Source organism: Buteo buteo, chromosome 3 (genome assembly GCF_964188355.1).
Source record: "Buteo buteo chromosome 3, bButBut1.hap1.1, whole genome shotgun sequence".
In the NCBI taxonomy this organism is placed as follows: Eukaryota; Metazoa; Chordata; class Aves; order Accipitriformes; family Accipitridae; genus Buteo; species Buteo buteo.
The window spans coordinates 43,901,857-43,922,689 of NC_134173.1; the positions used below are offsets into that span (position 1 = coordinate 43,901,857).

A 20,833-nucleotide genomic window follows, 5' to 3' on the forward strand; every position below is an offset into this window, starting at 1 on the left:
GCTTCAGTGGACATAATACGACTGTATACAAATGGTTTTGGAGGTTCTCTGACTCATAAATATAAAAGCACTTGTCATTTCCATCCAAAATAAATTCAAATAATGCTTCTTCCTATGCCTGAAAATACATTTTCTTCCGTCTTTTCAGTATCTCTCATTTTAGTGTGAAGAATGTGAGATGGGCAAACACAGGGTTTTGAAATGTCAGCCAATTAGCTAGTAGTCATAAGGTGAATTGAAAATGGTTTTCCTTTTTTTCTTTGTAAGACAGCATCTCACATATCTAAACACTTTGCAGTCTGTATCTCTAGCAGCTGAAGCTATCCTTTTATTTTTTTGTGTCAATCACTGCAGACTTGCAATTTAAACAACTGTTAAAAACACTCTGATGCTTAATATAAAAAAATGTTTGTAAAAGTGGCCAGAAGCATTAATGATAGACTTTACAGCCCGCTATATGCTCTATGTATCCAGTATTTTTACCTATTTGGCAGCAATGGATTATAGAAGTGCTCAGTCTCCTGGGTAAAGGATGAAGCTCACATGTCCACGCTGAGTCTTTGAAATGTCTTTGCTGCCTTCAGGCTGCTTGATTGAGAGAAATGGCCACAGTTACCAGCAGGAAATAGTAAAACTGTTGTTTCTTGCTGTCCGAGAAGAAAGGACACTGGACAACAGGGTGTGTGTGTGTGTGTGTGTGTGTGTGTGTGTAAAAAAAACCAAACCCCAACAGCTTCAACCCCCCACCCCTTCCATGAAGAAGTGGTGCTTGGATGAAGCCCTAAATCTTCAAAGGTGTGCAGGTGCCCACATAGCCTTTTGGGGACCTGACATAAACTAATTAGCACTCAGGTAAATCGGAGGAGATTGAGTGAAGTCTGGTTTACTGGAAGGAGTCCTTGGCTAAAAGTTGCCCTTGATCCTGCATTCGTTCACTTTTAGGGAAAAACTCGTATTTCCTCTCAGCATGGTCAGGCAGGAGACAGGCTGAAAGGTGCATGGTCAGAGAGGGAATGCTGATGCTTTGGAGAACTGACCTTTGTTTGGAACGAGGGCTGTGTTTACGATCCTGCCTTTCACTGGTCATGTTTTGTAGCCATTGACTCTGTTCATGTTAACATTTGCACTAGTATGTAGTATGGAGTAGTACTCTGGATGCAATTAAAAACCCATGCAATAGATAGCTTTGTCAAGGATGAGGGGATGGCAGTACCTGATTACCAGCACATATGGTCATTGGTGCCAATGGAGCGTTATAGTTTACTCTCCGGCTGAGTCATCTCCCCCTGAGGAAGTTGCATGAAAATAACACTTAACAAGGGTGATAAAGACTGTAGAGATAAAAGAGAGTGAAGAATCTGTTAGCAATATTTCTGTAGCAAGCAGATGACTGAATGCATTTCCAAATGTTACGTAATTTCTTGCGTGACTCACAACACCACAGTCTATAGAGCATATGCAACATTTGGTACAGCAGCGAATCAGTGTAAATACCAACAACATTTTTGTAGTCTTAGGTTATGCTCACAGAAGTAAACCTGCAAATTTGCATTAACGTTCTTTCAGATGAGGATCTTGCATGATTATATAGTGGTTTATTTTTTTTGTTTTATCACATCTTTATTGATAGCAGGAAAATCACATTGTATAAAGTATTTTTCTTAGAGCAGTTTTACACAGAGTCAATAAAATGCACTGCTACGATGTCTGAATTATTGACTTCTTTCAGTGGAACTCAAGCCAGCCTGCTGTAACAGCAAGCTGTTGTTTTCTGCAGGTTTTGGACACAGATGTTTTCCTGAACACTTAATAAAAGGAGGCCTCCTGATAACTTCACTTATTCCCACAATTTAAAAATTGTATCAAAGTCCATTGAATATCTTCAGCTGAGAAAATGAAGGAGATGGGACACCTGTGCTGTCATTGAAGACCCGATGCTTCCTTGGTGTTGCTTCTTGGGTCTTCCTTGGGCTCCTAAGCCATCTTTGCTGTGCTTCAGTGTGGTGTTCTTGCAGGAGTGCCTGAAGCTTCCCAGCCCACTTCTTTTTTGCACTTCTTCCTGCACCACACACCCTGTTCAGCTTAGCATTTGTGGGTTTTGGCCAATTATCCCCTCCACTCGTGTGCATTCAGTCAAAATCCTCACATTCTTCTTGACTCTCTACTGCTCACGTTTCTTCTTCCTACCATCTGTCTTGTCCTAACATCCTCCTACCTTATTTTTGCAGTACACCCTCCTTTTAAGTTTCTCTTCCCCATGTAATCTGTGTGTTCCTGTAAAGAAGGGCTCATTCTCCCGTCCCCCTGCTCCTTCCTCTCACACCTCTGCCTAATGCCCAGATTCCATCACAATTAGCAGAGAATCACATAAAATAGGCCATAAGGGACACTCAGAACTCCCTCAATCTGTAATCTTGTCCACAGTAAAAATATGCCGCACCTGAAATCCTACCGTTTCCGTAGTAATCTAATTCAAAGACATTCTTACAATTAGAACATTTTTCTTCATGCCTAACTCGGATCTCAATTTTCATGCAATTTAAGTCCATCTGTTTTTGTCTTAATCCCCGTGGGCATGGAAAGCAGCTTTCTAGAGCAGCTGTTTGTGTACTGAAGACAGTTACTCCTCAGCCTTCTACCCTCTTCATAATCCTAACAACTTCAGTTTCTTCTGTGTCCGATATCGTCCATTTTCTTTCTATTTTTTCTCTCCATAAACAGTCCTTTTCCCTCTCTTTAACACATATAGGTCCCCCATAGCTTCTCCTTTCCCCTCACTTTCTTCCCTTTCCCCATACATTCTACTCTCCTGTTTTCGATTTCAACATGTCTATACCTCCTTGTTCCTAAACATTGGTTTTCAATCCTTCTGACAATGCCTGTTCTGCTGTATATCATGGGTGCATGTGGAGGCTTGTTGCAATCTATGCCAGGAATGTGTTGCTTTGGTATGGCAGGAATGCATGGAAGCCATCCGCTGTGATGTAAATGTCTTTCAGTTACCTTCTCTTTGCAGAATGTCTTTTTTAGTCCTAGCCCCTGTGAAATGCTGCTGGTGCTCTTCTGCCTTCACTGTTTCCATGGTAGCCGATCCCATCCTTTCGTGACTTTCTCATCAGTGGCCTAAACAAAATCTAGAACTGTCATAATTAAAATGGAAAGCAGTTTACAATATTTTTGAAGGCTGGGTGGTATTACATGGTAAAAGTACTTTGCAGCTAAAAATGGATAAGTAATTAAGCACCATTATCTTAAATTATGATACTTTCAGAGGTATTCTGTGGAACATGTCCTGAATATAGTAAAATTGCAATGTTAAATATGGTTAATGACACTGTTCCAGAAGTACAGAACGTAATGGTTTAATTAACCCAGAGTTACTGCAGCCTGATTTTAACTAACCCCCCCCCCCCCCCTTCCTTAAAAGCACTCCCAGTTCAAGCATTTCAGTTGTGTGCCTTGGAATCAGACCCAGATTTGGATTCTGACTGAAATCCCAAAATTAGAGCCTGTAGCTCCAATGGCTGATCCAAAATCCAGATCTAAATACTTTCAACTTTCGGCATATTTTTAGACCAGATTCAACATTTTCATAGGCTGCAGTTTTCAGCGTAATATCTGATTTCCTGCTGCTTCCCCCCTTCCCCTCCCTGCAAATGTCTTTGAATGGTAACTGTGAGGTGTTCAGAGGCTGGAAAATTTTTAAACTTAGGTCATTAAGTGTAGACTAAGAACTTTAAATATAGGCAGCCATTCTCAAAAACCGTGGTCATGATGTGTCTGTTGTGGTCTAATGCAGTGTCTCTGCCAAGCTGCTATTCAGTGATCCACAATTTGGAAATTTGAGAAAGACATGTCTCCTCTCTCAAATTCATGTATTGATTTCAAAGGAATTCAGGTACTGTCATGGATTAACACACACATTATTATAGTGAAGGATAACACCTGGAATTCTACTCTTTGACTATATTCTGTATTTTCTTCGAATTTTGGATAAATCAGCATAAAAAAAAGCAGAGTTCAAAACCTATGGCTTAAAGCCTATAATTCAGCTTTCTGTCATTTATTGCTCTTTACTTAATTAACATTGAAGCCACTTATGAAAGTAAAACCTAGTCTTTGTCTAAATGTATGTGCCCCAATTTCCATGGAGCTGTCTGATTAATCAGTATAAGACATGGAGGAAGACATATGAAGACTCAGGCAAGTGAGCAAAACCAAATTTCCAACAGAGGATGTATTTTATTCCATCCAGCAATCCACATGTTTATATATCAAGTCCAGAAATCATCATACCACACCGTCCAAGTAAATCGCAACCCTCAGCAGGACTCCTTGGTCTTCTGAGTTGAGAATCAGCTTCAGCTGTATGGCCAGTCTTTTTCACAATCTTGCTGTGGACAGTTGTGGTGGAGTTCATAACCCAGTTGATACAAGATTTTTTTTCTCAATGATGACAGCATTATGTTGGTTTCTATGAATTACTAAGAGCCATTAGAAATCTCTGTGTATAGTGTTTTCAGTCATTTTCTTTTCTCTTCTCTTCAATTCCCACATACTGTGTTTAAATCACTGTCCTGACACTGAAAATAGCGAGTATAGATTTGAAATCAGAATACAGCTGCATAAACCAGCATCAATAGTATGCAGAAAACCGGACCAAATGAAAATTGTGACATGACACATGCAATTTGGTGTAGGTCAAACTGCAAGAGAGATGGTTTCCATAGCCATAGAAAGCTAAACTTGCTGCTTAAAGAAGCATGCCCAACTGAAAAAGCATGTGTTACTGGAGGAAGTGGTGGAAGCGTAGGGACAAATGGCTGTGTGTGGGGAAAAGGAGAGTATGTTGAATTTTCTAGCGTTGGGGGCTGGGTGGACAGTGAAAGATGAAAGGTAATTAAAAAAATAGTGGAAGCCCAGAAAAAATACAACCAAAACTATTTCAAGGGTGATAAGGAAAATCCTGTTCTTTTCCATCACTGAAAAATATTCAAGACCTTCCTCTTGGAGAACTGGCACTCAATATCCTGCCACTTTGCACCTAAAATCTCCCAGATAACCAGTCCCAAGTGATTGTGAAAAACCTTAGCTGCAACAAACACATATTGAAATGATGAAATTTAGATTATCAGGTTAAAAAAAGTCATCTGTTCCCTGCTTTTTTTTTTTCCTCTTTCTAGCAAAGAAAAGGAAGAAACATGAGAGATTTAAACAAATTCTGTTACCAGCTTCATTTTTGTTATTGGTTTTCTGGGGGTGAGGGATTTGTTCAGCTGTTACAGTGATGGTCACAACATAAACTGTTTAGACAGATGAAGTTTTGACTTTTTCCTCCTAGTCTAAAAGCCATTGACATTATAGACAGTTTTTCTTAAAGATGTTGGGTATGGAAATTATATTTACCTCCTACAATGGTAGGAGGTGTAACGTCTCTTATTTTGCAGTTTCTGCATCCAGTAGAAAAAAAAATTGAGATGGATGCTGTAGGTGGCTCAGCTACAGCATGTTGGCATCCACAGCTTCTTGCTCAGACTTAACATAATTTCTATTTTTTCCTGGTTCTCTGAGTATTAAAATGAGAGAATGAGAAGACTACTTCATTTGAAAGGCTTATTTAATTTCTCTTCTCTTCATTTGCTTTGTTTACTGAATTACATTTCCATAGGAGAATGGTACATAGAACTGTCTCCCTTGACCAAACGGTTCAAATGAGCTATGAGTAAAATCATTTAGATATCATTCACAACCATGTTTTATCAGTAACAACTAAGAAAGTTAATGTAGCTCAATGAGCAGTACATTTCTGCAGGCTTTTATCATTGCATCCACATTATTGTCGGAATCTTTTAATATTGTGTAACTGTATCTTAATAGAGCTTTTAATAGAGATGTAATGTGTCATTAGAAGTTATGTAAATAACTATTTAAAGACTTTTAAACAAATGCTCATAAAGAGGTGTTTACTCCTTTTAAAGGCAGCACTCAGTTGTATTAATGATTTTTTTAACATCCATCTGTATCTGAAACGCAAGTTGTAGTCATGTCATGAAAATTCTGCTTTTAAACTGAATCCCTCCTTTTGGAAAGCAAATGCAAAAGATTCCACACTCTGCATTCCTTACTGCTTTTCTGACAGGAAGGCAAGGTAAAGACTATATATACTGAGTAGAGAAAGGACTAGATACACTAAAAAGCAATGATAACATGATTTTTTTTCTTCAGCCTTTGGCACCTCAACATCATTCATTTGCTGTCTTTCTGTGTATACTATATATTGTATAATCAGGTATATGGAGTTGCCCAAGACACCAGACCTCAAATTCAAAGGTGAGAGCTCACTGCCTACTGCATCTGTGGGCAAAACCACAACTGTGCCAGGAGAAACTACTTTGCTTTGGAAAAAATTTCCTTGCACTTAAGTGGCATAAAATTTTCCATGCTAGAGCAAGTCTTGGAACATTAAGTTGCATTGTGTGTCCATGGGTATTTTTTCCCCATAGGCATAGCAGATGCATTCCCACATAAACCCATTTATAAGTTTACAACTGATAGAAAGCACCAGTAAAAACATCTCAGAGGAGATCTGCTTTCAGGCACCATAGAAAAATTGTTATATTTCTATGTACATGTTGATTTTTGAGAATTATGAACATTGATGGGCAGGGAAAGCTGTTGTATTTCTCAGCTGACTATGAAAACTTTTTTTTCTTCTATTTCTGGGCAAATCCTTTGCTTGTTGCTGTTAAGATTAATATATGCCTGAGTATATTATCATCTTTGTAGAACTTAAGAAATATTTAATGTCAACTTTCCTTTCACTCTTGAACATGTTATACAACGTGGATCACAAAATGTCAGAGAAGAGTTGTCTCAGTGAACTTGACTTTAAAATTTTCTGGCTTTATAGTTATTTCCGCTTATTTTTCTTGAGAATGTATTTTTCTCTACTTGAATTGCCAAAAATTTTCTTCAGGGAGTGAGTTATTGCATAGAAAATACAAATTCTTAAAGTTAAGCCTCATGCTGGTAGAATTATTTTAAAGAATAAGAGAGTAACAATTACTTCCTAAAAACATGTTTCCATTACATAGGAACTACTAAGAAAACTTGCTCTCCTTTTCAACTAAACATTAGGATTTCAGTACAGTTGGCTAGTAATCTGAACTGGAATCACAGAAAATAAAATTCTCAGCTGATTTGCTAGTTCAGCCAATGTGGTGGCTTTAAGACAGTTGTAATGGTGGATTTTCTCTATGTAGAATATTGGCTCACAAACTTCATGCTAATTTTGAACGTATGAAGACCTTGAGAAGGGCGGAAGTCTAAAAAAGTTGTTGATTCACTTACAAGAATAGCTGTTAATGGACCAGTCACTCACTGATTAAAACAAGATTGATTAAACCATCCTTGTAGTGGGAATATAATTTAAGATGCTAAATTTATAATGATACAAAAATCCTGTATCAGAAGGTAGAAGAAGACACCTAAGGAAACTTGACTTTTTTTTCTCTTTTTTTTCCACTTTTAATTGTTTCCCAGAATCGTTTTGTTGAAAACAGTAACTCACAATGATTTCAAAGGGGCCAGGACTTCACCCATCTTCCTGCTTCACTCCTTGTTTATTGAATTTGTTAGAAAAATTGTTTCCAGAGTGAACAAAGTAATTCATAAACAGGAAAAACTAGTCTGAAACTCTATTAATAACCAACTTATTTTTATTAGAGCAAATACAGTTGTGAAAACTGTACATTGTACATTTTGGGTCAAGAATTATAAATAGAGAAACTCAAAGATAAAGAGTTCATTCTTTGACAGCAAGAAACTTTAAATAGACAAAATGACATTATTAAGTACATTGGCAGGCTTCATTGTGCTGTCCAAAATGTAGTGTACAGTATAACAACCAATTATAAATAGCCTTTCATGTAAAATACAGCTGTGCACATTTTAGAAAAATACCAACAATTTGTTTGAGCTTTGTTTTAAAAAAGCTTATAAATCATACATATTTATAAATGGTACTAACATGCTTACTTAAATTTATAAACATTTTCATAAGCTTTGTTACCCATTATTTCCAGAGCATAAAGTATTTTAAATAAACATTTAATAGGAATTAAATATGTCAGTTACAAAAATTACCTCTCCATGTAAGGAGACAGGGTCTGATTTCACTGTTGGATGGAACATTTTGTCCATTATGTCAAGGCTTACACAGTAACTTGTAAAATTCTGTTCTTATTTAAAAATTACTTTCCTAAATTTAAAACACAATTTAAACTTTTTTAAAAAATAAATATACAAGTTCTATTTTCATTTGCTCTCTTTCTGCTTTCTTCTTTATCCACACTGGTCAAAACACAGGATTCTCAACATACTTCTGTAAAAAACACCATGGTGTTACTGCCCTGCTCAGAGCTGCTTCGCTGCACAATATTCAGTCCATAGCTATGTTACTTTAATATGCTGCATCAAAAGATAGCTAAAGTACTTTGTAAGAATGTTGCCCATTAAACCATGCAAACACTTAGAAAGTTTACAAACAGGTTCAAAAACTATATTGTATGAAAGGTTTTCTAATAGCGATAAAATAAACCATAATACAAGCCCTTTGCTTTTTGTAGCTTTCAATTAAAATATTTACTTGCCAAATGATCACACCACATATTTTCAGTAAATAAGCATGCTTTTGATTAATATAGGGTACAATAATTACAGTATAATGGCACATAAAAAGAAACATGACCACATCATTTGAACAAAGGGCTGTGAAACTACTTAAGACAAACTTTCTAAATGAAAAATTTTGACGCTTTTTTAATGCTGAGGTAAAATCATAAATGGACTTTAAAGACACTGAAGGCATCAAATCGATAAACAATCACTTAACATTTCTCAACGCTCTACCTGAATGTATTCAACACAAATCTAGTATTTAAAATTATAATTTATTATGAGCATTAGCTAGCTTAACTGTCATTGGCATTAATGTGCACTCAGACAAGACTTTATTTTCACCGTTGGCAAAATACCTCAGTGTTGAAACATCGTAATTCAAATCACCAATTACCACAGCACCAGAATTAAAAAAAAAAAAAAAAAAAAAAAAGAAAAAAAGTCAACATGCAAACCCTATATCTCATCTTTCTTGGCTTATTTTGATATTCCACCTCCTGTTTAGAATGTGCTGATATCAACTTAAGATTCTTATTCTTTTATTATGAAAAATTTTGCTTGCTACCGGCATAAGCATTTGTGCATTTTTAGGAAGACATCAACATCTTTAAATTTTGCAGTCATGGTACATTACTTACTAAACCTTAAATCAAAACGGCTCTTCAAGTTTAGGAAAATGAATTTAAGAATTTTATCTTCGGATTAGAAAAAGACATTTCATTTTCTGCTTCTGCTGCTAGGCAGAACTGGTAGCTTTCTCCAGGTTGGACTAGACACTATGTTATGGCTATACATCAAATTTCATAAACAACGAATGAACAGAATCATGCACAGGCAAATGAAATTCAATCTCCCAGAACACTGCAGGAGATGTTAAAAGCAGCAGGTAATGGAATAAGACTGGTGACTGATGCTGCTAACTATTTCTTCTAATGAGATAGGAGTGAACGCTGGAATCACTTCCACAGCAACAGAATCCTCTGACCACATTCCTCTGGCAGTCGTTTTCCCATCTCCCCACTAAAAACATCAGACGGTAAAATAGTAAGGCAGCTGTTAGCTTCCATCAACAAAAAGTGCAGCTCCGTACATTTCCAGTTTAGTCACACTCTGCTGGAACAGATGGAGAAGCCAACGCACTTCACTGGCGGGGCTGCTTCAGCAGATTATTTTGTTTGTTTTCCAACATGGCTGCTTGCTTCAGCTTTCAGAGGACCCCAAAGCCACGAGCCATCAGCAGAGAAACTGATCTGGGCCCCTGGCTGAATTTTCCAAGTTTCATCTCTCTTGCGTCCCATCCTAATTCCAAGCCTCCTTCCCTGTGTCTGACAGGTGCCATTTAAAAGGCTGATGACACAACTGCAGAGAACTGTGGGCTAACACCACTAGTTGTCATGACTTCACTGAAGGGTCAAAACAGTTACATTATTAAATAACTATGTTGAATCACATTCAGGCATAGCTAAAATTAAAGTAGGGAACATTAAAAGTATGCAAAGAAATTAAATCTTTATCTTTTGAGGTGGGGTGGATATGGTGATTTTATATGAAAACAAGACCTTTCTTACCTTTCCTAATGCCAATCAAGTTAGAAAATGGACAAAAAGAATGGCTAAACCAATATTCAACAGCATTACCAGTGCGATCATGACTGAGTTAGGGCCCTGAAAATAAAATAAAGATATCAGAATTAATGCAACCTTCCACACTGCACAGCAATGAGCATGACCTGACTTTGTAATTTCTACTGGTCTTGACCTTGCTCTGAAAGATTACCTAAATATTAAAACTACAGACTCTGCTCCTTAAACATAGCCATTATCCTTGGTATTCAGGTGAGCTGAATAACATCTCAATGATATTGTGAAAATCAGCTGGATAAATACAGGCGAGAGTATATTATTACACTGTTCTTAATTACACTGAGATTAAACCATCTGACAAATACGACTGCATAAACAAATGAAAACAAACCCATGAACACAAAAACAATATCAGCTTAAAATAAAGTAAAACAAAGAACTTGAACTACTTTAGGAAAGCCAGAGCACTGCTCTTCATCCTTACAGTAGGTTCCTTCTCGAATTCCAACCCATTTCAAAACAGACATGACAATGTGTTTTATGAAAAGAATACCCTTGTTTTCATAACCAAAAGGAGAAAAAAAAGTTACTTACCATCGCACTAACATACCTAGCAATGTTTCCATTACAGATTAAAAAACAATTTCACACCTGTAAAATTAAACTCGTTTTGATTTACTCTGACACTTATCTTACAGACCTATGTACTGAAGAAATGAAAAGTCAAAATACTCTTTCCCTTCCTAGCTAGAGCTAAACTTGGTTAGAAAACTTAATCATTACATAACTTTAGTCTTTCTGTGAAGCCAGAGAAGGAAGTTTTTAATTCTTTTCAGCAATTTTGGATAAATTTTTTAAAACATGGATGCTTTCTAATGAGCAACTTGAAATAATGTCCTGAACAGATGGAAATTCTCTTCTGTTCTCCTCTTAATGTATTTGGTTTACTACAACATATTTTCACAAATATTTGTACACGCTTATATTTTAAGGTTGCACATTTACTCTAAGTAGAAACAGAAAAACTCTTCACTCAGACAATACTTTCTTAAATCACAAAAAAGCCCACCAAAATATCTCTGCAGAAAGCTATCTTCTGAGATACGTAAGGATCACTGGCTTGCATAAGAAGGTAAATATTTCATTAGAAATGACATAATTCTTTTCACTTTCCACATAAGGCATGCCTTGCAGAAGTTCATTATGCTTCATGACAATGCTAAGATTAGCTATATAATTTCTGGAATGCTAAGGTGTAAGAACTTGCTATTATTAATTTGCTGCAGCAGTGTAACTGGGAAGCTGTTGAATAGTACTTGTGTCATTACTATATCACATGCTCTCACCCTGAAACAGTCTCATTAAACACTTTCTACCAGAACACACCTTTACACAGTAGTTAAGATGGCAGGCCAGATGTGTACTGCTAAGTTCTTGAAAAAGTCACAAAATATATTATGGCAAGTACTCCTTAAATCTCTGGGGAGTCTAAACCCAACCAGCACCTGTATCCATAAAGTTCCCTTTGCACCTATTCAGAAGTATCTGTTCACATGCTGAGGAACTAGGTGTTCAAGTTCAAACAATGATTGGGACTATCAGGATGCTAGTTAAATGTTGCCATAGGGGTAATGGTATTGGCAGCAACATTCACATTTTACTTAACAGCAGAATGTCTAAAATATTCACTAGGAAATTGAAGACTAGGTTTAAGGTCACCTTAGTCAAAGGGATTTTGAATAACAAGTTCCCACTTACCAGTGGTATGTTTTAACCACTGGGTCACAGAACAGAAGTGGAACCACATTCCTTCCTTCTTACTGGAAGTGAGCCACTATGTGCCAAAGAATATGAGACACCTGGTGACAGAGAACAGGCATAAAAGGAAAGCATGACTCCAGATATGGTTATATTTCTGACCACAGCACTGTAAGCAGCCTTGCTGTTGTAGTGTGTAACTCAAGGTTAATTTCTTTCTTTCTGCATGGTCACAATTGTGCTGGGTACTTCTGTGCTTTTCTACTGTGAAGGCAATCCAAGTTCCCATCAGGATTCTCACCAAATGCACTTGGCAACTGTGAAATTTATGCAAGAAAGCCATATTGGAAGACTTTGAGCAATAGAATTTGTTTTACTTGAAACAACAGCTACTTTGAGAATCTCTCAGTTTTGCTGTCTTGGAATGTCAGTGTCAACACCCCTAGAGTGAACCTTCCATTTAACAACTTCTTTTGCAAAAAAAATCCCTGACTCTCATGACAAACAAGAATAGTACGTACATGCTAATATTACATACCTCTCTACAGAAAGTATGATTACACTATTAATTTCCACTAAGATTTGGGTTCAGCATCTTTCTTTCCAGTGCTGAGCCACTAGAACAGAGTGCTCAGAGAAGCTGTGGATGCCCCACCACTGGAAGTGTTCAAAGTCAGGTTGGATGGGGCTTTGAGCAACCTAATCTAGTGAAAGATGTCCCTGCCCATGGCAGGGGGGATGGACTAGATGATCTTTAAATGTCCCTTCCAGCCCAAACCATTCCATGATTCTATGATTCTAATAGGGACTCCCTGTTTGATCAAAATCAGGTCAATAGCTCCTTTATAGTTTGGGATCGCACCTAAAGATTTTATAGTTATACTGCACCAGGAATTGCAAGGAATTGAAGGAGATCATTGCCTAATACTGTTAAAATTCACTGGGATTTGGCCGTCTAATGCTTTGCATATTTGAAAATTACATCCATGGAAATCAAGTTGATTTATTACTACTGAAGAAAAATTTGGACCTATGGGGACTTCAGAGGAGTCAGGAACTCATTCACTACCTGAAATATGTCCTGAAACAGCATCCTGATAGCTGCAAGACAGCTTTTGGCTGAATGGCAAGTTAGGACTGCAGCTCAAACAGCACCTCAGTATCATTAGTGCACAGTATTACAGAAATAAGCTTGGTGGAGGGGGAGGGGACTTCTCTATTGATGCATCTGTCAGTCAAGTTAGGTATAACAATCTCACCACAATAACATTAGATAAATTAGGCTAAAAAACCTAGGGGCTATAGTCTGAATCAAGAAATCTCATCTACAAAGACAGGAGAAAGTGACACCTTAAGAATTGGGTTGTTGATTTTATATGAAGATCAAAGAAAAATGTGTTAACTGTTTATGATAATGATCTATGCCTTATATAAAGAAGTAAATCTCATCTCCTTTGGCTTGCTATGTGCATTTTGTTTCCTCTTCTGATTAACTACAACTTTCAGCTCAAAGCAGAATTTCCTGATGTACTAAAAAAAGATCAAACAATATTTGTAGAGCACATGGTTGTTATGCAGTAAACTACTACCTGTTTTGTAGACACCTATGAAATGAGCATTTAATGCTTTAAGACAAATGCCATAAATACAACTTTAGTGTCCTGCAAGGGCTTAAAATAGCAAAAGCCAAAATTAGTCTGAACAGTCCAAGAGTGACCAGAACAGGTGCACTAAAGAAGCTGTAGTAGAAAAACTCCAGTCCTGCTTAAAAACTGCCCTTTCAGCTTCTAGTAAGTCAGACACTTACGTAGCTAAAAATATAACCATATGATTAGTTTTCATTTGTCGAGGGAAGAAAGTTATTTTCCTAAAATGTAGTGCCAGGAAGTATCAAGACTAGTCTTGTAATCCCATTGCATTAGGAATGCCTATTAAATTTAGCATAAAGTTCTTGCTCAGAGGTTTTTTTAGGGTCAGGCAAATACTGATCTATTTTTCTAACATCATGGTAGTTATATCCCTTACTAAATGGATGTTAAATGAGCAAAGAGGTGAGAGTAGAAGCAGACTGGGTAACATTCAGCAAAACGTAATGATTTTAGATACAGGTAAAAACCAGGATAAACACTCTGTATGGCTTAAAAATCTTTACCTACAAAATGAAAAAAATGACAATATAGTAGAACACTTGTGTCTGGGCTTGTATCTGACCTAGCAACACATGGACGCATATCAGGCAAATAAAATGTGTATTCATGAATATACACTACAATGGTATTTTTTGCAATTCAGTTCTCCTTTTTACCCAAATCCAAGACAATCTCAAATTAGCCCATATTCAAGGTGGGACAGCAGCATGCACACTGAGACCGGGGCTAGAGGCTGCTAACAAGCAATTAGAAACAACAGTTAGTACTGGTTTGTGGTCAAGTGTCTCTGTGCACACTTCACACTGTGGTAAATATAAGGTAATTTGAAGGTGCCTAATTGTCAGTGAAAAAAGGATGATTTACGTCTCATTTATTAGGGTAAATGCCTGCAAACAGACAGCTATTTTGGAGCAGCTGACCAATGGTGAGTTTGTCATTGTGCTTTATGCATGTTTTCACCTTGATAAAACTATGACTCTTTCTTATGAGTTCTGAAATGATTTTAAACTGATTTTTGAACATTAGAAAAGAAGTACATAGAGAAACACATTTATATGTGTGGCGTAAGATGTATGTGCTGATATTTTTCAAGTATAATGCCAGAAATGGGGATATCTAGAGATATCTAGAGAACAATACTGTTCCTATAACTAACATATTGCACAGATGACAGTCTTAAGGATGTAACAGATTCACAGAAAATATGAAACATGAATTTGATTACTAAAACAGCTGCTGCAGACTCTTCTGTAAATAAAGTTGTTTAAAGTTATTAATCCAAATTAAAGTTTATGTTTCATTCAGATGTGAGAAATGGCTTTGATTTAGATACATAGAAGGAAGAACTGAAAATCTTACATTCTGTATCTATGTTCTTAATGCATTATCACTGGAAACTTGGAAAAAGCACAGCACAATTTTATACAGCACTTTTGGATAATCTAATGAAAGTGCTCAATAAATGTTATAAATTAATTTTTGCATTCCAAAAACATGTTTTCTCATTCTCTTTTCATGAGAGTGAGAGTTCTTTTCTCTTTATATTACTTTAAAAATATATTTTTAACCTTCTATGAAGGATTGAAGGCAGATTTACTTTCAAACCACAACAAAATCATTTGTCAGGATGACTATAAAGCAATTGCAATTACTGACTAAAACAAAATAATTCCCCAGTGCAGCCCTAGAATTCTGAAGTCTCTCAACATTTAGAAGTGTTTGGGATAAAGAGAAGTACACTAATAAGGCTTCTCCTCAGTAACTGCGCACTCTTAGGTTACGCAGCCACTGCGTAACTGCAGCACACTACTGAGCTCAGTCCAGGAGCACTGGCAGAATAGGCTACTATTTTTCTGAAGTTGAAAGGTGATACTAAAAACTAAAAAGAAAAGTCTCCAGGCAGTGTTAACAGTCATTCTGTACTAAGTCTTTCCCTCAGCCTGATAGGCCAGTAGGCTACTCCTTTCTGCTTTAATTGTTTTAGGATTTTTACTCATTTCAGCATTTTAAAGAAATAAGCATGTATGAAATTTATTCCATAAGGGCAAATTTATAGACACATATGGAAGACATCTTTGAAAAAACCACATACATCTACACATATCTTAAAATACCGTTATATTAAAAATGAGTTCCTAAATTCTACCTTCCTCCCTTATTGAAATGCTGATAATAACGCAATTAGGGTGCTCCAAATGAAGCAGAGGGACAGTTCCCAGATGACCTATAGTATCAGTAAACAAACAGCAGCTACTGTACAATATCTCATCATTTTTCCACCTTTCCTGGTAAGAAGCTAAAGGTTCACAGTCCTTATCCTGATTATTCTAGAAGGTCAGTAAACTACTGTTTAGGTGCTCTACTTGGTTTCTTAAAGTGAAGACTCCCTCAGCTCCAAACCGTTATTTGGTTTGGATGGAATGTAGGAAAAATAAGAACTATTTCTAGCCACTTATTTTAACCAGAGCCAAACAAAAAATTCCAATGCAGGCTAAAATTCTGTGCATGCTCACTCAACATTCACAAGCCTGACAGCTTTGTGTTACCCTAGATAGGAGTCATATCTGTGAGATTTGAAAGGTTAAAGGGCTGATATCAGCTGTATTACAGATTTGCAGATTACAAAACCACTGTGAACATCTACTTTGATCCGCACAAAACAGAATATAAGCTTCCTGCTGAACTAGAGGGTATCATCTTGACAAAATGCTCATTATTGAACTATTCAGTGACAGTTCCAAAAACTCAGCATCTGAAAACTGATGTTACATTTAATTAATACCATTAAAAGCAAGTTAAAAGATGACTTTTATCTAAATCTGTCCAGCTGTTGGATCTTCTTATATGTTCACCTGTTAGCTTGGGAAACTATTTCATAAAGTGTACTTACAGAAAGTGATTTAATGTGTCAGATTTTTTTACATTCAATCTTTCATTATAAGATATGTTTTAATCATTCTTACAGCTCTTCATGGGACTTCCCCTTAAGGTTTTTTCATTTTAAATCCCTGATTTATGGACACTGTATTTTATTCCAGAAGTGGTTGCAGCAGTGCCAAAACCAGATAAAACAGACTCCCATGTACTCTTGCTTAATCTTTCCTGTTGATAAATCTAAGGATTATATTAACATCTCTGAACAACAGCAACAGACTGGGAGCTCATGCCTCTCTTGCTCCTGATCCACCAACCTTTTCCAGTCCCGATCCTGCATGGCCAGGCTCTATTAACTGTCTTTCAATATAGAATCTTACATTGTGCTGCGCTGCACATGGATAATTATACTTGCATCTTTCTTAGCAGGATCTCATTATATGGGTCATTCTGTTTATCCCATCAATAATGACACACTGTTTTTTTTTCTACTGGAGTACCAAAAATGATTCAAAGAAACAACGCTTATAAAAAAGAAACATTATGACAATTATCTAGACCTCTTCATTTGCTAAAGGTTAACTTTAGAATCTACAACTAACATTCTCCTGAGTTTCTCTTGGACCAGAAATAACTTTATCATCATCATAGATTCTGAATTCGATAACATGGCTTCTTCTCCCAACATGGCATAGAAATGCTATTAGTCACCTCTCCTTTTCTGTGTAACTATTGATAGTTCTATTATTTCTAAATAATAATGAGATTTTGATTCACACTGATCTGAATGTATAGTTTTAAAACTCCTCCATTTTCTGATGAAAAAAAAGTAAAATTTTCCACATCACTGTAAAACGCAAGCATTGTTAAAAGTATACATTTTAAAACAGTTCATATTTTGACGCAAATTGCCTGCTTTTAGAGCCTACAATCAACACAGAGAAGATAATGAAAAGGGAGATTTTCTGGACTGGGTCAGACCACAGGCCAGCATCCTGTCTCCAAGAGTAGTCAAAAGTAGACCTTTGGGGAAGAGCATGAGTGTAACTTCCAGTACTGCCCAATTATCCACTGAAGTACAACGAACATTGTTTTGGCAGGGGGAATATATGTATCTGCAAATATGCATCTACACGCACACAAAACGCACATATATAAATACATACACACACTAATACACACACTATCACACTTTTGTGTTTATGGATGCAATAGGGATTCATGTCTCAAAAGTCTGTCAGTATCTGGCTATCAACTATCCCTTCCCAGTTTTCAAAAAGGATAATATAAAGGACTGGAGTATTTGTTCCTTACTCCAGTCTGGTGGAGTGGATTCTAACTAGCAGATTGTATCCAGATGAAGATTTGTCAGAAGTGAGCTTTACCTGTCTTTAGGTTACAAAGCTCAGTACTAGGAGGCAAAAAGGCAGTGAAAGTGAAAAGGTTTCTTGCAGTACTCACCGAGCTGTTTTCTACTTCTTTTTCCACTGCTGAATGTGACTCATTATTAGCTGGGTTCTTTGGTGCAGCAAATTCTGGTTTCTTAATTTTTGTGTCAGGTTTGTTTTCTTTGGCATCTGGCTTACCCCCAGATCTAGCAGGACTTGGCTTCTGTGAGGGTGGTATCCGTGCAAGTGTTGACGGTGATGGGTTGACATATTCATCTTCTTCCCTGAGCTCCTGTGGAAGCACTGTTGGATTCATTTTTACATAATAGCCATGGTAGTGATCATGCAGCTCCCCATTCTCTGTGCTGATGGGATTGGGATGGGCTGAAAACTTTGGCTGGTGTTTCACAGCTACTTCCTCCTTCATTGGTGTTTTTGAATATAAAGGCTTGTTAATTGTGGGTATTATATTCTCAGTGGCTAAAAGCTTTTTTTCTTGACTGAGTCTTGCCCCAGAAGTGGAGCTTTGCCTTTTCAGTTGTTTTGAAGGAGAAGGCTCAGAAGAAAGAGGAGGACTATGCCTTGGACTTGCTTCTGGGGTTCGAGGGGGTGTAGTACCTTTTCGATAAAAGTGAGGTGACTCTTTTGGGGTAGGTGGTTTGTCCTGAACTTTTTCTTCAGATTTTTCTTTCACCTCCATTCCTTCTTGAAATTTTTGTTTGATATAATCAGGGCCTGAAAAATAGTGTAATAGAAATATTATGATTAAAACAAAAATAAGACTTCACAGTAAAACTATTGCATTGGGATGTCACACTGGACTACCTTGCTAAAATGCTGGCAGGGGCAGGTGTTACAAAAAATTCACTGATATCCATAGTGATTTACTTTAAATTGCTCAGTAGTTGAAGTTACTGTACCTTTTGGTAACTGTCAGGACTGCTTACTAATTTGGTTCAGTCACTTTCTTTATGTTTTAAGCTTTGCAAAGGGTCATAGGACATAAATTGTCTCTGAGTGAAGTCTGAGGGACTGAAGACTGACCTACCTTACGTATCTATCATTCTTTCTTTTTCTGAGAGGCATGTTTTGAGGCATGTTTTGCTTAATTGCCCTAATCAATTTAACTTCTACCCTCATGATCATAGTATCTGTTTGACATGGAAGTAATTAACCATCAGAATGAAACGTCCCTTCTGCCCTTATAACCTACACGAATTAGGGCTCAAATCACTTTTTTCCCCTTTGTGTGCATGTTAGCTTGTCTTACATACATATTTATATGTGACTTGAACCCTCACACACTGGCTTTGTCTTCCTAATTCGATCACTTACCATATGAAGACCCAGGTTAACCACTCTAGTCAGAAACACAATTCTGCTTAGAAGCTAGGAAGACAAACTCTCTCACATTCACTACGGAAATGCTCAGAGAGCTGCCAGTATGAAGGATCCTCCTCTCAAATCCTAGCTAAACACCCGTGGGCACACTGACCAGTAGGACTCACTTATCAAGGTGCGTTTCTATGCAGCTGTTTACATAAAGACAAACTGGCTGAGATGCTTTGCTCCAGGTTTTCGTTGTCTAATTTAACAGTTCAAAGCTAAGAGTTGAGAAAACACTCTGTTCAAGAAACAAAATTACAGTAAATCTGTCTGTATTGTGGGCAACGTTTTCTATTTTTCTTCCTAGAGGTCACATCCCAGATTCCAGGATCAGGTCCTGTAAGAAGTCAGAAGCTGGGGAGCTCTGTGAACAGAAAACTGTTAATGATTTTTCTGTATGTCCAATAATGGCTTCTGCCAAATACATTCCAACTGTTTTTCCACTTCTATCTCTTCTAGCACAACTACTTTCCTTTGATTTTTTTATCTTCTGTAAGTGAGGCTTATCTGTGTTTTATGTCATAGAGAAATTCTGTGCCCAGAGAAGAATGTCTGCATACATTTTTCTGCTTTTGAGTTTAAAGGAGGCTCTAGCTGTGTTAGGCAGATACAGTGTTTTTACAGATGCCAGAAGCATATGCATCACTACACAGTGCTAAGATCAGAGGAAGGAAGAGCAGCATGAAGTTTTTGGAAGTTACTGAGTCATCTGGTAAGTAAGCATTGCTGAGAAGAAGCATGCAATGTCTTCTGAGCAGGAAAATCACAATGCTTTTGGCATCTCTGAAAACCAGGCGTGGAAATAGGGAGCTGTTGAGAAAGAAGGCTGGATGTAGACAAGCCAGATTTGTTCTCAAATGACATTTGAGGAGGAAGCTTTGAGCAAGTAAGCCTGCACAGAGGGAGAGGACTAGAGGCTTGGTTCTTATGGCTTTTTATAAACTTCCTGGTAAAAGGAAAAGGCAGCACAAACCAAATTAAGAGTTGCCATATACAAAGTTACAGTTACAATCACCATTCATAAAATTCCCAGTCATGTAGGGGATTTCCTTCCGTCTTTGCTAAGATGCATAAGATAATGCTGAGGTTTTAACACGCATGAACTTTGGTTTTCTTCTCTTTTCACAGGGTATATAATTAGGGGTGTGAATAGAAAAGGATAGCTGAAAGAGCTCTGCCTAACCTTTAAGCCCAAGACATGGAGCTGTCAAATTCCAATGATTATATATTATCATATCATATCATATCATATCATTTTGTATATCATAGAATGGTTTGGGTTGGAAGGGACCTTAAAGATCACCTAGTTCCAAATTCCCTGCCATGGGCAGGGACACCTTCCACTAGACCAGGTTGCTCAAAGCCCCATCCAACATGGCCTTGAACACTTCCAGGGATGGGCCAGCCACAACCTCTCTAGGCAACATGTTCCAGCGCCTCACCACCCTCACAGTGAAGAACTTCTTCCTTACATCTGAGCTAAATCTACCCTCTTTCAGTTTAAAGCCATTACCCC

At 37.2% G+C, this 20,833-nt stretch overlaps 1 protein-coding gene across 4 annotated transcripts in view; it reads right to left on the reverse strand.

Moving 5' to 3' along the window:
• Positions 1-7,700: 7,700 nt before the first annotated feature.
• Positions 7,701-20,833, reverse strand: part of JPH1 (junctophilin 1) — an 87,315-nt gene continuing 74,182 nt past the window's right edge. Inside the window, exons 4-6 of one of the 4 annotated variants that reach the window (XM_075023463.1) lie at positions 18,005-18,666; positions 10,248-10,343; positions 7,701-9,699 (exon numbers count right to left, since the gene is read on the reverse strand). In XM_075023463.1, coding sequence (XP_074879564.1) covers positions 10,263-10,343; positions 18,005-18,666 — 743 coding nt within the window. In that variant the 3' untranslated portion in view covers positions 7,701-9,699; positions 10,248-10,262. Of the gene's footprint in view, positions 10,142-10,247; positions 10,344-18,004; positions 18,667-20,833 lie in introns of all 4 variants that reach the window. The other 3 variants (XM_075023462.1, XM_075023464.1, XM_075023461.1) reach the window with 3 other exon arrangements.